The 18812-nt window shown below is 39.6% G+C and overlaps 1 protein-coding gene across 2 annotated transcripts in view; it reads right to left on the bottom strand.

Moving 5' to 3' along the window:
* LOC145987621 (uncharacterized) overlaps positions 1–18812 on the bottom strand; it is a 321334-nt gene that overhangs the window by 68081 nt on the left and 234441 nt on the right. For both annotated transcript variants that reach the window (XM_083122025.1, XM_083122026.1), the window contains one exon: positions 12386–12506. In XM_083122025.1, coding sequence (XP_082978151.1) covers positions 12386–12506 — 121 coding nt within the window. The remainder of the gene's footprint in view (positions 1–12385; positions 12507–18812) is intronic.

Here is an 18812-nt window from a genome sequence, read left to right as displayed (position 1 = left end):
GACCTAAAAGCCAAAAAATGTAAAATAAAAACATTGTTTTCTTGTTCTAACTGAAGGGAAACGGACTGCTATCAGGTTTAGCATTGTTTTCATGGCTAAGAAAAAATATGATTTTTCATCAATTTCCGAGTTCGTCAAGAAAAGATGTCTCTACACGCTATGAAAGTATGTGCGGGCCAGAAGCACTTCTGGCTAATTGCACCTATGAGGATGAGTGATGATTAGGGTCCGGGACTTTATGTCCTATAAAGCTGTAAAATATGTATGTAATCATGCCATACAAATTGGAAAATATGTCATGAAAAATTACAAAATATGTCAGAAAAGTGCAGAAATATTTCCAGTAAAGCCAAAAATATGCACAAGAGTACTCTCGAATTTCTCCCATACCCGATAGAGTAGAGTAGGGGCTGTAATGTACCGAACGTTATTTATACTTTTGACTGATTTTTGTGAAAAGCTAAAAAGGCAAAGAAATGAGAACGAAACTTCTTTACTTCCCGTGCAACAATAAGAGAGAGAACATTTTTCCTCAATAATGTTTGCATGACTATCAATTGTCGGCGAGATAAAAAAAAAGTGGGGTATTATTGTTCTGTACTAAGGAAAGGCGGCATCTTTCTTCCTCCGTAATTTCCATATCCTGCCATCGACAATATGAACTATCAGTTGTGCTAAAGCTACGAAGAAAAAAATATGAAATAACCGATTATGTTCGAGAGAATTATGAAATTATACAGAAATATGTCTTATTACAACAAAATTGAAGAAATATGTTGTAAAAACGCGAAATTGGTGAAATATGTCAAAATATGCTTTGTCAAGTTTGTCTATTTCGGCTGATTTTCATCCGATATGTAAAGATCTCACCCCAATATTAGATCCGAAGCCAAATGAAAAATATGTTATAACATAAAGTCCAGGGCCCTAGTGATGATAGATGAAATTGATGAAGGGACGCACAGACCATTCATACCCAGGTCGGGACTCGAACCGGGGAACCTCGGTGGCACAAGTTAAGGCAGAAATACAGTACACAAACGATGTACTTTTACGTAAAATCAACACAAAATGTGCAGAATCGATCGAAACATGTAAAAAAACTATGAGTGTCCGTCCTACTAGTGTATTTGGTCGATATTTGAGGTCTTATGTGCACTAATGAGCAGAGCTAGGAATTTTAGGTGCAAAAATTTGCCAATAAAGGTGCAAAAAAGGTGCCAATTTTTGTACAAAAAAGGTGCTAAAATAGGTGCTAATTTTCAGACGTAAAATTTATTCTGAGCAGTGCATACATATATGATTCAACTTATCTGAATAAACACACAGAGTATTCTCTGGTTTTAAATCGCTTAATATAACTAAGCAAAGAAAATTCTCTGATACATTAGAAAGCGACATAAAGGAAAAATTGCTTCTTCTTAGTTGCTTAGAATTAGTCGTCTAGAAAACTGTTAAAATAGATTACATTCAAAATTTCTATGTTCTTCTGAGTGAGGCTACGTCTGCGGTCACTAAGCAGATACAAGTCGTGCGTATTTTGTTTTCAACTGGTAATCCACATCCTTGTTGGTTGCGACTTCTTGAACATCAGGGTTTTTGGCTAAACTTTGTTCTAACTTCTCTTTCCCGACCCCTTGCAGCTCTCGTTGCACATCCATCAAAACAGCCCACTGCTCTTCCTTTTCAGGACACTGCTCCTCCAGTTTTGTGATTGCAGTAGTAAGGAAAGAGAAGCCATGTACAATATAGAGTTCATCTTGCAATTCCTGTTTAAGTGCAAGTTTTTTGGCTTTTTCTACAGCTGAGAAATCACTAGGCAAAGCATCTAAAAATTTCGATATTGTATGGAAATGATTGCAAATAAACACTGCAGCTTTTAACCATGTACCCTATCTAGTGAGGATGGGAGAGGGTGGTAGTGGAAGTTTCGTAATTTCTATGTACTTCTGTATTCTAGAAGGAGCCTTTTTCAGTATGCTAGAAACAAATTCGTTCACATATGTATATTTATCTTTACGAGCTTCACAAACTCGATGCAAAGAATGAACAATGAGGATCACATGGTTTAAGTTAGGATACAGTATATTTTTGCAAATATGATTTCATGACAGGATTGTTAAGTTTCGAAAGAGGTATTCCACACGCTATAAATGTCCTTGCTGTCTCACTGAAAAATTAATTTGTATTTCTGGGACTCGAAGATGCAAGCGCCTCACCAATGAATTGGTGTCGCTTCCCATCTTTACCATCTGGTAGTTCTTCATTCCTGACGTGCTTCCCACTTTGTAGATGCTGCACAACCCGAGTGCGTTGGTGTTTGTCATCTACAGCAATAGAAATATCACACACATCACACCTCAGAACAGATCCATCACTCTGAATGCCGTCACCGCTGAACTGTTTAACAATGTCGTGCAGTTTCCCAACATTTACTGTATGTTTCGGCATGGTAAACAAGCAAATCCGATGCATCGATCAGTCGATCACAGACTGCAGTTATCTTGCTAGCTGAGACGGGAGAAGGAAACGAAAACAAAACAGCTTTCCTACAACAATTCGTAAACAATACAGCATAGGACAAAAAGAGCACAACTTCTAGCAATTGTAACGCGTCATTGTTGGCACTGTTTAAAGTCCATGCACTTACTACATTAACGTCCAAGAACTGAAGAAAGCCGGTTCATTGTTGTGCGGTAAACAAGAATCGTGTGCCAAGAAGCCGTGCCTTCAATGTGGGTGGGGGTTAAACAGCGCGCGAGTTGTATTAAAAAAAATGATAAAGATGCAAAAAGGGCGAAAAGGTGCAAAAGGTTCAGAGATTGTGAAAAAGGTGGAAAAGGTTCTGAGATTGTGAAAAAGGTGCAAAAAGGTGCAACCGAAACACCATCAGTAGAGTTCAATACATGCTTATTTTGTGGATGAGTCACTTTTTTACCCATTTTCACACAAAAAAATTTAAGGTGCAGCACCTAAAATTCCTAGCTCTACTAATGAGGCTTCCTAATGAGGGTTCTCAGGCATACAAAGCATCATGTGCAATTCAAGTAGGAACTAACTTTCGAAACTCCTTTTACCTGGGACGAGCCTAGTAAGAAATCTTTACTGCAACAGAGTAATAAGTGCTATTACCCAGTGCAAGAAAATGTTCCACAGAGCATCAAGTCCGCCTGAAATAGAAATGTAACAATAACAGAAGGTTATCAGGCTTGTTCATCGCCCACAATTACTGCTGGCTCACTGTGGGATTTCTTCAGATACTCTGGTGTCAAAGATTCGTTACATAACCAAGGTTCAACGTTACCCGGGGGCATAAACTCAAGGTCCTTCTGATTCATCGAGTACGTGGAAAAGCTTGGCAGCGTCGTGTGAAGAATACGTGCGCAACGACACGAACCTGTTGGATCGGAGACAGAAGTATGAACTCCGGCAGATACTCGGAAATGCACAACCAGAGCAGATTTCATGCTCAAGGGTTCGGTTTGAACTTCATCCATGTTTCAGTTGAGATCATAAACACATAAGCTTGCAGCTTGGTTAAAATATCTTCCATTACCTTTCAAAGAGGCTGCTTCTAATCAACTATTAATTAATACTGAAACAATTCCATTCCAGAGGTAACAGACTTAACACTTTAGAAGAAGTTTTATTTATATATATTTTTTTACATATAATGAAAAAAATATAACGGAGGAAATTTACAAGTAGCAGTTTTTCTTCTTGCTTAACAAAATTTCTTGAAATGTACCGGGTGATCCGTTTGAGATGTCTGAAAAGTAAACCTTTATACACAAGAGGTTAATGTACGTATCTCCGAGCAGCTTGTTGTTAAATAAGCACAAAGGATGTAAGTTTCGAATGAGTGGAGGTTTACTGATTTCATGACTTCAGCCACATGGTGGCGCTACTGTGTATGGTAACAAATGTGGTGATCACGTCACAACAGCGCACACAGTATGTCGCATGGTATGCAACATTTTCGAGTATTTCATGCATGCTACTGCAACCACGCGGCTGAAGACAGTAAACCTCCACACATTCGAAACTTACATCCTTTGTGTTTATATTACAACAAGCTGCTCGGAGATACGTACATTAACCTCTTGTGTATAAAGGTTTACTTTTCGGACATCTCAAACGGATCACCCGGTATTCTGCCCGCGTTATAAAAATAAATTTGAAGGTAACAAACATACTGACACAATTGGCAACCTATAAATCTGGATATTCTGAATCAAAGTCAGCGGAATAGTACTTGATGAGGTAATTTATTACAGACAAATTCTGGAGTTTAGAAACACATGTATTGTATATCCGTAATAAAAATATGTTCTCCTTTAAAACAATGTAAAACTTATATATTTCACACATAATTTCATTTCAACCACAATCACATATGTTCATTATTGCATAAACATGATAACTTCAAATTTAAGCAATGTTTTTTGAGGAGACCCCCACCATTATGGGGGGAAATGTGCCTTGTTTGCTCTCCCCTGGGGAAAAAATACCTTGCTTGCCCATCCCTGAAAAAAATCCTGAGGACGTCCATGGGAAGACAATGAGAAAAAAAAAGAATTAGGTAATTAATAATGGTCTTTTATATAATAATGGCACGGAGGTCCTGGTCTAGCCTGTTCTTTTTCGCTCAAAATTCAACTTCTTGTTTGTGGCTCATAAAAAGCTCAACCACCGTTTGGGAACACCGTTTGTGGTTAATTCTTTTAAATGTGGACACACACTTCAGCAATCAAAAATATTTCAAACTAATAACAAATTGCGTTGGCATTTCTGCCAGAATCCACCTCGTTCAGGTAAAACGATAGCTGAAGCATCAAATTACACGTATCACACACTCGCGAACGGCATAATTTCAGAGCTTTTATGCTGCGAATTCGAATTAGTACGACAGGTGCTGGGAATATCAGTTCTGTAGCCCCATTACCAGTTATGCGATTAGTATCAGCAACAGGAAATAAATGGGACTCATCACGACATGCCACAGCGAATCGAACAATATGATTTGCAACGCACTGGTTGTGTTTATTCATCAAACGCCAAAATTCACTTCCCTACCGTGGAATCCATCCAGCAAACTGGATATGTTTAATTCTTGCTTTATCAGCATCAAAGATCACAGCATACGAATATCTTTGTTGCCTTTCCAGCCTCAAGAGACATGAAGAATTGTTGATGAGCTTCATATACCATTCTTTCCCAGACTACAGTTGCAGAACATTTACTACGCTTTTCTTCCACTTTTGGCTAATCGCGAGGATGAGTATGAATGGTGGCAAGATCAGATGGATGAAGGGACAATATCAAACACGTACGGGCAACACAACATGAGCCACACGGAGGGATTATACTGTCTGTGAATCCACCTTTCCTAATCGAAACGATGAGAATGGGTGTTGATATGATGACATTTATGAGTGGACACTCACTAACACCCATGCCCAGGCAGGGATTAGAACCTGGGACCCCTGGCACCGTAGCATGCCGTGTTAACCACTCTGCCACGAGATGGTTCTGAGAACTGAGAAATATCCGAGAGTTTATTGACTTCCCGATAATGTAGTGGCTAATCCTGTCGTCAGGGGCGTAAATAAAAACCCCGCGGTGCGGGAGGAGAGGGGCGTACATGCTTCGATGGCGCAGAGGTCGAGACTCAGTTTTACTGCTACTTTTCTACATAATTTTTCATTGTATCGGAGTCCATAATTACATGTCGCAAGTTCGGAATTACTCGTCGAACCTACATGTCGCATGTTCGGGCGCCATCGTTCACGTAACGCGACGTCTACTTATTTAACGTGCCTGACGTCGTTCTGGTTCTACATTACAATGGTAATGTCAAACCCACAAAACAATTAAACAAATAAACAAAAGGCAATCATTAAGAACCTATTTACCTTTTGTCCCAGGGTAAGTGCCATCAGTTGGAGCCCAAGAGATTACATAGGGTAGAACAAATCACACCACAGGGTTAGTTCTATATATATACTGTAATTTCTATAAAAGAGCACATGCATAAACATTACATCATTGCCCCTTTCACTCATACATTCACTCACGCATTCATATCTCGGCAATCCAAAATACATGAGTAATTAATACAATAATAGTTCGGCGGCATGTTTAAAGTTAGCTACATTAATTTAAACTGTTCTTAATTTGACATTTACTTTTGCATTTACGGAAAACATGTTCCGGTAGGAGCTTAAAAACTGTGTCTTCCGCTTCTCTGCTCGTCTATTTATTTGCTATTCAAAAGGTTCGTTACTGTACCCTCTCTGTTCAAGCGTTGCTAAATTGTCCTCAAGTCGTAGGCTCTTGTCCTGCTATCTTCGCCCGTATATTTGGAGTTCTTTGACCCTTTCAAAAAGCACCTCGAAGAGAGGTTAGCCTAAGATCGGGCCTATTGTAACCTGCACGTTCGTTCCGAAGACAGTGCCAGAGAGTCTGTAGCTATTGTTATCCAGTCTAGCTGTTTAACCTTTAATATCGGGCTTAATTTATCTCCTATCAAATACTGCTTTGGGGATTTCGTCGATGATAATCTGCTGCTGGGCTGTCTTTAATTTCAGTTGAATCTGACCATTGGTAATAAAGTTGTATTTTTATATTTCTTTACCCGAGGCTCGGCCTCTTCTCTCGGGAAACAGGCTAGTCCTTCGCTCTCCGCCGTCCAACTCTCGGTGAACAGCCACAATCCAATGCATATTATTGCTTATTACGATGATTAATTGATTTACCTGATAATTAGCAAGATTTTATCGTTATAACATTCCCCTCTCCTTACACATGAATTTTTTCTGAGCTTACGTAAGATTATATGCGAAGGGGAAATTCATCAAAACACAATTAATAATTAACGTTAAATCTTGCCTAATTATTACACACAGGCGCTCGAATAGGGACTCGAACCCTGGAATATATAGTCGTCTCTCTCTATAGACTGAATTGCAGTTTTCAATTAATTTTACATCATTACATTTAACATTAACCAAACATAAAATTGCAGGATTACTCAACATTCATTTGCAGTTCTTGACTGTAACATTGATCATTTAAACAAACACCTTGCTAACACTTATGTGAATTATCCTATTATGTATGCATGTACATATGTAAACTTACTACATTCACACTCTAAGTTATGATGAAAATTCACTCTTTGAGATATAGTTCAGAATTATTGAGTTATTACATAAAATATTTCTTATCATCAATTCAAACCATTTAAAATACATGTTTCTTTACTAAATAATATCTATTCTGGGTAATAAGAATATAAATAATATGTTATTAATGTTGGCATTAACCTAACATGATATATGCTCAGATATTGATAGGTATATATATATATATATATATATATATATATATATATATATATATATATATATATAAGTTCTCAGAATATTAATAACAATACTAATATCATAATTGTGTTAAATTATTTACACTAGTATGCGGAATAATTTACAAGTTTAAAGGCTCTTGCGCCGTGGCTGTTATCCCGACGAGTACCTGACTGGTAATCTGGCGCGTTGGGATTGAGTCCCCTACTCGTTGATGGTTGAGGCCATTGCTCGTCAGTCTCTTGCTTCTCATTGTTGTAGGCGGTTCTTACTAAATGAATAGCTTGTGTTCTGCCTTCTTCCATACGATTGTCTTCCTCCCGATTTGAAAATCGTATGTCGCCACGCCCTCGGTAGCCTGCGTTCGTGTTCTGTCTGCCTCCACGGTAGTTCCCTCGATTCGAGCCTTTGGCATCCCTGTCTCGCTGTCTTGGAGGACTGTACTGCGATTGTTCTTGTCGATTGAATTGTTGTCGACGTCCATTGTATGTATTACGTGTAGTCGCCATTTGCACTCGTGGAAAATTTTCTCCTCTCTTCCTATCAAAATTATTATTCCCTCTTCTGCTCGATTGATCTTCCCATCGATGTTTTTCGTTCTCCTTCAGCAAATCCATGTCTTCAAGGATAGGCGACATTCGGTCAAAATTTTCTAACACATCTCCTGTAAGCTGCCTCTGTACATAGCTCGGGTACATCGCTCTGATGGCCGTGAGGATTTCTATCACTTCGGTTCCGGGCTTAAGCGAACGGAATTCATTCACCCTCTGCCAGAAAAACTGTTTGTATGTGAGCTTTCCGTTGACGTCGTACCGCTTGTTTCTTAACTGGGTAACCTTCCTCTCTACCAATGATCTGCACTGAAATTGTTCAATGAAAGCTTTTTCGAAGGAGCTAAAGGTCTTGAACGCTGGTACCTGGTGGTCTAACCAAATGCGTGCGGAACCGCGAAGAAGTTTCTGGATAAGCTTCAGGTAATCCTCTTCGTGAATCCCATATAAAATGCAATCTCTTTTGAATTCTTGAAGAAACGTGGATGGCAAAGTTTCTGTCTTCTCTTGGTCGAAAATCATAAAGTTGTCCAGTGAAAACTTCGAGAAGTGCCTATTTCCGAAGTGGCTACACTGGTCTGTACCACGGAGTGAACTCGCGAGCAACTGCTATCCTGCTCCATGACGTCATCGCCTGTGGACTGACTCCCCGATCGAGATGGTTCTTGCGCTAATGTCGCCAGTTCGGGCGTTTTTTCTCGCTGGTCTTCCTCGTTCCTTGTTCGTGGTGACGTAAGAACGATTGAAGAAGTCTCTCTCTGCATCGTTTCTTTGATTCGGGTGACGTCTTGGCGTAAGTCTTGCGTCATGTTTTTTATCTTCCTCCATTGCTGTTCTTCTGAGGTCATCTTTGTTTCGATTTGTCCAAATCTTTCTTCCACCATTCTGGAATCCGCTGCAAGTCGACGATCAACCATTCGGAATTCCTCTTCCATTCTCTTTTCTACGTCATTCTTCTTTTCTTCTATCTTCTCTCCCAGGTGTGCCAGGTGTTCATGGATCTGCCTGACTTCAGTTTCCAGTTTTATCCAGGTTCTCAATGTCTTTCGAGTTATCACGATGTCTTTCAACACACTCTTCTTGGGCCTTTTCTATTTTCTCATCATTCTTTTTTAATGCTTGTAGAAACTGATCCATCATCTCTCGGTGTTGTTGTCCTTTCTCTCTTCTTCGCAATTCTTTTTGCCTTTCCTTCTCTTCCTCTTCCAATTTTCTCTTCTTCTCCTTCTCTTCTTCTTCCAATTTTCTCTTCTCCTTCTCTTCTTCTTCCAATTTTCTCTTCTTCTCCTTCTCTTCTTCTTCCAATTTTCTCTTCTCCTTCTCTTCTTCTTCCAATTTTCTCTTCCTTTCTTTCTCCTCTTTTCGACGTTCTTTCCCTTCTTCATGTTGCTTCATCATCGTAGTGAAGAGCGCCATTATCGCTTGAACCTCCAGGGTGCCTTGGGTTGGTAATACTGCCGTTGGCTGCTCACTTTCAGGGATGACGGTATTCTCCGGAGCACGGTTGCTTTCTCCTCCCTGGTCGCCTTCCAGTAACGTCACTTCCTCTCCTTCCTTTGGATTGTCCATTTCTTCAATCTTCTTCCTTTGTCGAGTTATTCTCTCCATCACCCTTCTCCTCGGTCGTTATTCTCTCTCTCTTCTTCCTTGGATTCGATGCGTTCTCGCAGCGAGATATAAATTTCTCTTTTCTTTTTCATAAATAGACCCTACGGGGTTTTGCGTCTCCCCCCCTTACCATCCTCGATCGATGCTTTATCCTTATCGCCGCATAAAAATCCAAAATCTCTCGCTATGTAAATTACTTTAACCATTGTTACTTCACGCCCACTATATATATTGCACAAACAATTAAATACTCAATTCACCTGCTAACTATGCGTAAATACACTTAAATACTCTAAACTAGAAAATTACTGATTATAGCAACACAAAGAACTAAACGCTTCATACACTAGGCGTCCTGCGTGGTATTTTTTAACTGTAATAGGTTATTAATATTTGATTTTCTACCTCTATCAATCTCTTGGTTCCTGTCGAAGGCAGGTAGGCACATAGCTCTATAGCTGAATAATTATGGCACAATAAACTCATTTTTTGCGACTATTAATAACTTCCTTCCAACTATCGACACTTATTTAAACTTCGGGCCTACTCGGGCCTAATTATCGCATATTCGGGCCTACTCGGACCTACACGTCGAATGTTCGGGCTTACTCGTCGAACCTACATGTCGCATGTTCGGGATTACTCGTCGAACCTACATGTCGCATGTTCGGAATTACTCGTCGAACCTACATGTCGCCAGCTCGGAATTACTCGTCGAACCTACATGTCGCCTGTTCGGAATTACTCGTCGAACCTACATGTCGCTTGTTCGGGATTACTCGTCGAAACTACATGTCGCAAGTTCGGAATTACTCGTCGAACCTACATGTCGCATGTTCGGGCGCCATCGTTCACGTAACGCGACGTCTACTTATTTAACGTGCCTGACGTCGTTCTGGTTCTACATTACAATGGTAATGTCAAACCCACAAAACAATTAAACAAATAAACAAAAGGCAATCATTAAGAACCTATTTACCTTTTGTCCCAGGGTAAGTGCCATCAGTTGGAGCCCAAGAGATTACATAGGGTAGAACAAATCACACCACAGGGTTAGTTCTATATATATACTGTAATTTCTATAAAAGAGCACATGCATAAACATTACATCATTGCCCCTTTCACTCATACATTCACTCACGCATTCATATCTCGGCAATCCAAAATACATGAGTAATTAATACAATAATAGTTCGGCGGCATGTTTAAAGTTAGCTACATTAATTTAAACTGTTCTTAATTTGACATTTACTTTTGCATTTACGGAAAACATGTTCCGGTAGGAGCTTAACCTGCACGACAAAAACACTACTCCTTTTATGTTGTTGTAATTGAATGTTAATCTTTATATGGTTACTTTTTGCGGTTAACCAGGATCACTGTTATATAATTATATTGACAATTTATAGCGTCGTACAATCTGAATATTAAATACTTTGGATAATTGAATAAATGAAAGCTGTACGGTTTTACATGTTAAAAATATTGTTGATGCAATTTAATCACCGTAATAAGCAATGTCTGTTCGAGATTTTTTATGTAATTAAGCGAGTTCCTTGGATGTCACGACGGGGCTAACGAAACCTATCCATTTTCACGTCCATTCCGGCTTACCTTTGTCGGCTCTGACTGAAGTCCTCGTGGTGAAGTCGTGGATGTTTGCGGCGTGGTCAATAGATGGCTTCCGGGCGATAAGATTGGATCTCCGCATCTTCAAGGTGGCAACTGGGTCAGACGCCCCCCCAGCAGGGCCTTTCTCTGTCTCTACTCCATCTTGATAGTACACAGATACGTGCGAAATAAAACAACACGGAACGGTGCGACACACAAAGCGGATACTTTAAGCGGGTGGTCCGTGAAAGATTGTGTACGATAACACGCCGAAGAAAATCTGAGTAAAAACTGTGTCTTCCGCTTCTCTGCTCGTCTATTTATTTGCTATTCAAAAGGTTCGTTACTGTACCCTCTCTGTTCAAGCGTTGCTAAATTGTCCTCAAGTCGTAGGCTCTTGTCCTGCTATCTTCGCCCGTATATTTGGAGTTCTTTGACCCTTTCAAAAAGCACCTCGAAGAGAGGTTAGCCTAAGATCGGGCCTATTGTAACCTGCACGTTCGTTCCGAAGACAGTGCCAGAGAGTCTGTAGCTATTGTTATCCAGTCTAGCTGTTTAACCTTTAATATCGGGCTTAATTTATCTCCTATCAAATTCTGCTTTGGGGATTTCGTCGATGATAATCTGCTGCTGTGCTGTCTTTAATTTCAGTTGAATCTGACCATTGGTAATAAAGTTGTATTTTTATATTTCTTTACCCGAGGCTCGGCCTCTTCTCTCGGGAAACAGGCTAGTCCTTCGCTCTCCGCCGTCCAACTCTCGGTGAACAGCCACAATCCAATGCATATTATTGCTTATTACGATGATTAATTGATTTACCTGATAATTAGCAAGATTTTATCGTTATAAGCTGTACTACCCTCGTGCAAGCTACTGAAGAGAAATGTTTATAAAAATAAACGCCCAAGTGGTGCTGAAAAAAAAAGATCCAAACCTTTTTTAAGATATGTATTTTTCATATTTGTAGGTGGGGTATACTACTATAAATGTAGACTTGAATTAAATGTTTATAAAAATAAAAACTTTAGTTTTACAAGTAGGGACACAGAGTCTGTTAGTTACGCTGCTGCTTGTTACATCGTTTTCAAGTGGTCCTGAGTTCAATCTTCAGGGAAGACATTACACGGTGGCTTGGATCCAATTTAAATTTTCTACAACACTACAAAGCAGAGGCGGTGGAAGGAAATATTCTTCCGAAAAAAATAACGCATCCAGCACCAAGGCAAAGGTAATTGACATGGGTCTTACCTTCTTCTTCCTGGGATTGGAACGCACACCGGACACTCGGTTCGGCAACCTCGGCAGGTGTCTTGCCACGGATGTTCCTCTGGCTTAAGTCCGCACCGGAAGATATCAGCAGTCTCACCAGCTACGGAAGAGAAAAATCTGTTATACAATCTGCTTGAGATATTAGCTTCATGTCTATTTTTAATATACACACACACACACATACACTTTCACAGGAGTGCAATGTTCTAATTGGACATAATGAATACAACTGCCCCAAATTCCAACTTCTCTTCCACGTAGAACACCCTGGGCTGCATTTTGCACACTAACGAAGCTCTGGCGTCTGCACTCACAGCCAGTATAATATTCTGTGGTGCTCTGGTTGTGTGCTGTCCTTTGCGTTTGTAATTGTCCTCTCATCCATTTCATCTTTATCACCATTCATCCTTATTTGAGGACTAACAGTGGTAAACGTTATAAGTGCCAAAAGCGAAAGTGGTGGAAAATCACATATCAGCCCGTACGAACGTTCACACTAGTGCCTTTTTACACGCCCTTTGAACTACTTAGAGGGCTACCAGCCACTTTTCACATTTACCACATTATCAAGCATGGCATATTTCACAGTTTAATGTGGAAAACGGTTTTTGAATTCTTGTGGCACTTAAACCGATTACCAATTTTCGTCTTAATTTTTGCCATTAGCCAAAAGTGGCAGAGAAGCGAAGTAAAATAAACCAAATCAATCGCAAATCAATACAAACGAAAACATCATTTTCAAACTTTCTTGGATCACGTTCTGCTGGATAAACATGGAAGAGAACCTACTCCCTCAATGAGTACCTGTTTCAGTGATGAACAAGTGCTCATAATTTGATACAAATTTAGGGTGACCAGACATACTATTTTTAAGAGTATTATACTTTTTTAGAGGTTCATATACTCTATACTCTTTTAGAGGTTCATATACTCTATACTCTTTCCAATTTTCAAAAATCCCCAAATATACCCTTTCCTTGCTATTTAATTTCATTCATTATTTTACGCGTAAAAATACCTTAAAATCCACAGAACGGAAAACGTCAAGATGTCAACAAACTGAAGTATTTACTCCTTGACTCAAGAATTTCCTATGAACAATTCCAAGTGTCATTTTCATATTCCATCAACAAGCAAAACATATTTCAAATTCATTGTAATTTAATGATAATGATCAGGGCTGAGCCGATACCGATACTCTTACAGATTCCCACCGATACCAATACTTGAATATTGCAATAATTAAAATTTGTTCAAAATATTGATCAATATTGGTGTGTAAATACTCTCCTCCAATTATATGCATCAACATACCAAGAAATTTGCTTTAGAATATTCAAGAATTGCATCAGAATATCACAATAGATATTATGTAGTCACAAAATATAGTTTTTTGTGTAAAATTAGTGTAAAATAAAAAGAAAGTTTTAATTTTGCATAATTTCCAGGATAATTAGACTGTCAAGAAGTCGCGCGGAATTTTTGCGGATCCAGTGAAAGAGCAAAATGCATGCACACCTTTTACCTATAGACTATGCTCTTTTTGGTCAACAAATATCTGGTCACCCTATACAAATTAAAAAGTGCGCGTGATCGAAAATTGAACAGGTGTTTATATACACATACGCACTAAAAAGTTGATACCATTACAAGAAGCCGCTATGTTGGAAACTAGGCAAGGGAGAACTGGCTGTATTCTTAAGAAATGGAGCACGTGCTCACTTCTTGAGCACCTGCTCTTCTGTCGATAGAGTACGTGGTCGTGGGAACTTACTGAATTTTATTAATAAAAATGAACAACTTTTTTGGAGCACATACTACTTTTCGCACGAAGAAAAGTACTGAGAACCTCAGTGCTGAGCAGGTTTTCAGACGTTGATAGGAATATAGAATAGCACGTTCTGGGAAACCGAACGGTGCTTATACATACAAGTATGAACACGTCAGATAAAGAAATTTATACATCTATGAGAATTTGCTGGATTGGAAATTAGGCAAGACCTGACAATTTCCATAAGAAAACTGAGCAACTCTAGGCTACTATTGCTGGAGCACCTATTCAGACTACAATGCACCGATTTTTTTCTTTCCCTCGGCTCCTTATAAAAGTAGAACAGAATCCAGAATTACCAAAAGCCAAAAATGTGCAATGCTTTAACAAAGTGTTGCAGAAATGTGCTTCCCGAAGCATGGACGGTAATCGATTTATAGAGAGCACAATCGTTCTTCTCGCGCAAACATTTCGATCCAGTGTGAATAAGCAATGGATAATCGTGCAGCTGGCAACAATGTAAATACATTGCCTTCCCTTTATTTACCAAAGGCAGTACTTGTCAAGGTGAGTACAGGCTCTCGAAAGGAGTTACCCGGAAGTATTGCTAGAAGACATGACATGAGTTTTGTGGTAAATGAGCCACGACAGGGGCGCCAACTTTTGAAAAAAATATTGTGGTGGTGTGCTCAAACAGTTATAAGCACCCCCTTCAAAATCGCATACATCCTCCCGTCCATGTACTTATTTTTAAAAAAATCTGTTTCTCATTGCTTTCGATAAGCAATCTACCACGAGTTTGAGTTTTAAGTCCACCTAATGCAGAGATAGGCTAATCGGGATGGACCTACAGTTTATAAAGTCGGATCCGAATCACCATGTGCCTCCACTGGTATAGAACCTGGGACCCCTTGATTACAAGGCTACGACACAATCAACCACGAATGACGATAACAAATATAATAATAATTACAATAACACGACAATTTATTGGAAGGGGTGAGCCTCCACGAGCCCATATAAGTTGGCGTCGCTGAACCAGGAACAATATCCTATTTAGACGAACGCATACGAAACTTCTGCCATGATTACGATGCCACAATGAACGTTAGTCACGACGAGAGATTTCTCACCGCACGAACGCAACCGTCGAAGCCTCCTTCATTTCCTCCTTTCCGCTGGTCGCTCTGCAGTCCACATGCGCGTACGAAACCGTTCTTTCACAAATACGGCGGGTTGACTAGGTGGTCACTAGGGTGGAAGTGTCATTGAGGAAACATACATGTAATCAGTGGCGCAACCACAGGGCGGGACATGTCCCACCTCCAACGGAAGTCCTTTCTAGGGGGGGGGACATTGACGACCAAGGGATCCTGCAGGGGGCACAGAGGAGAATTGCCTCCTTCGATTCCAAATCTTATGCATATTAAAATAGATTTCGCAAAATTTTCTTGCTCGCTTCGCTCGCAGTTCGGATTCCGAGCCGTAGCTATGGAGCGGCGGGAGTCGGCAATGGATGCCGAGCGATCTAAATGAAAAAAGTTGTAAAAAAGAGAATTTCATGGTGTCCAGTGAAAATATTTCTGCCCTATTAAATCAATATTGTTTTCAATTCAAATATGGTTGTTTTCTGTAATGTGATGGATTTAAATAATATGTGTTGTATATATGTATTGAATACGTACACAATTTAATGTAACCATGTTGCATATGTTTGTTCTTATTTTATACCGCTTCATGTTGCATATTGTGTAAAACATATGTTGTAAATGAAAGTTATACATGTTATATGTACAAAAAGAATTATCTTAGGAATGCATTTATCATTCATTTTCGTTCATTTTCTGCCATTCAAAATACAGTTTGTGTCCTTCTTTTCAATTATTAGCTAATGTGAAATTGACTATGTTGAATTTTTTTTAAAATTGTTTGTTCCAAACAAATGCTTTAGTACCGACTTCTTTGCATAATTTATGAGGATAATAACGTTTTTGCTACTACTACTACTTCCAAAAATAGTATTAATAATAATAGTAATAATAATAATGGCATCATTATTAATAATAATATTATTGTTATTGTTGCTGCTGCTGCTGTTGTTGGTACGTTTATCCTGGTACTTACCCCCCCCCCCAGACAAAAAAATCGTGGTTGCGCCTCTGTATGTAATCCAGTGAAAGCCAGCCTGATGAGGCAGAAGTGCGACGATGAGATTTATGAGAGTTTGTACAGTAACGGACATTTCTGGGTTGTAACGATCCTATTGACTCTCAATAGCGTTTTTACAACACAGAAGTGTCCGTGACTATACGTGATCACCCAATGGCGCTTCCGTCCCAGTGTTCGAGAGAGAGAGACAGGATACATGCTGAAATTCCTACAATTTGGAAGATAACATTGAACGATATAATGATAATGAACATGTATTTTCCTGCCAAGTTTTGACACGAAAGAATGGGAATTGACCTGTAAAATGCAAAACAAAATTCTTAAACACGAAATTTAGAGTTTATTTCCTGACACAACACTTTCTGAATTATCCTGCGAGTTATGAAAAAAATACGGAAAATCAATTAATTCTTCTGTAAAAATTTGGAAAGCAAAAAATAGACTCCTTTTCACAGGAAGACACTTAATACTCTGAGAACTGTACATAAATATGCTATTAGAAAGGCAATGATCACTTTATGTAATAAGTATAGTTCTTTAATCAAATTTAGGATTATATTAACAACTTTAACATTGAAATGAGATTCTTCTCACTGTTTTTGATATATCCTTTCATTCGAGCGTTATTTTTCATGACTGCACCGTTTATTTTGGAGTTTTGATTTTAAAAAGTGCACCAGGCAATTATTGTACCCCTCGGTTATTGAGGATTTCCCGAACTGACAGCATAGCAAAAAAACATATAAATAAATAATAAATATAATAAAAAAAATAAAACTGATCTTGCTACCGCACTCTTCACTTGTATGTTATACTATATGCTCTATTAAACTACGGGCCGACCTGGCGTAGTGGTTATCACAGCGCGCTACAAGGCCAGGGGTCACGGGTTCGAATCCCAAGGGTATGGGTGTTCTTTTTTCCTCGTATCATCGACTTCATCAGATCATCATTCATCCTCATTGTCGCGATTAGCCAAAAGTGGAAGTAAATCAAATCTATTAAACGATGAGAGACAAATAATTCTTCGATTTCCCTCCATACCCTATTCTCTTAATCTTAACGATCATTCGCCTCCCTAAACTACAAACTAATCCTTGATCTTATGTACAGTGGATCACGAATCACTTCGTTCCTGATTGTATTCTAAACAAGCTTCGTTACAACTGTTCGCTCGTGTCAAAGTTCATTCTGAATGCTTACGACTTCGAGTGACGATGCTTTCGCTGTAACTGGTTATTTGTTAGAGATACGAGTCCCACTCAGCCAGTCAATGATAATTGGCGGGAACTTTCCTTCGATTTTGATGCAATCCGAGTTGATTGGAAAAAGGGAAATTTCTCTATTTCTATTCCGGTTATTTTACGTCGCATTTCTACTCCTTGGGTCATCCTGGGCCGAACTTTAAGGTCTTCCACCGGGACCACTTGAACCAATGGGGAGAGCGCTCCATAAGAATCCCCGAGAAATCTATAAATGACAACACACACACGACCACATAATATGAATATAGGAATGGCAACTAGTGCTTCCCCGATGGCTTAGTGGTAACCAGGAGTTTGACCAGAATTTCTCATCGGGGGGGGGGGGGTTGTAAGTTCACAGTTCATGTAAATTTAGAGCCGAAAAGACGATAAATTGGGCCTTTGTAAAATATTTTACGGGGTGAGGAAATTGAGGGGCGTGTTACGGCTATGCCTGGTGGTAACGTCATTACCTTGTGCCCAAGGTGTTCCGGATTCGATACATACTGCTTAGATCCAATTTTAAACTGTAGGCTCAGTCCCTCTGTGCATATAAAGTTGGCTCAATATAAATGGCTAAAAATTCAGCCGTCACATCACTATATCATGCCATATATGCTATGCAATCCGTCACTATTTTCAAGTCAGTTATCAATTTTCGTCGGAAAGGAAAAGAACTCGCAAACCTGTTTCCTCCCCGAGCTTTCCCCTTCACTCGTTTCCAAAATAAGCAAACCAACTTTCTCTCCCCCTGCTTGAAAGCATATCAAACCTTCAACTTCTTCCCCTCCCTCCCTCTCACTCTCTCCCGGCGTTCAGCAGTCGAGTTCAAGGTTACGCCCGACCTCGCCCCACTCCCCAAACCGTAGCCGCCTATTTCCTGTGTGCCCGTTGCCTCTACACCCAGACGCCGAGCCCAACATCTGAATAAACTGAAGTCAAACCCTGCCCTGGCCGAGGGATCGTGTTGCCACAGCTCGTAAACCCGTATCAAATGCTCTCTCTCTCTGCTCAGCATGTTGGAGGCTGAGCGTGGCGTCCAAGGATTATGCACTTCAACCGAACACTTGTCTCTGAGCATAGACGTTCTGTCTGATAGATCGAGAGTCATCCAACTCTCACCTTCTTTTTCCCTCTTTAGAGACAGAGAGGAATGCTGGGATGTTCTAAATAAGTATCATTCGTAAAGGCCCGGATGTTTACGTAGCTAAAAGATGGGTAC

This window comes from Lepisma saccharinum, chromosome 5, assembly GCF_977018435.1.
Source record: "Lepisma saccharinum chromosome 5, izLepSacc3.1, whole genome shotgun sequence".
Lineage (NCBI taxonomy): Eukaryota > Metazoa > Arthropoda > Insecta > Zygentoma > Lepismatidae > Lepisma > Lepisma saccharinum.
Note: the sequence above shows the minus strand (reverse complement) of the source record. Positions and strands in the feature narration are given on the sequence as shown.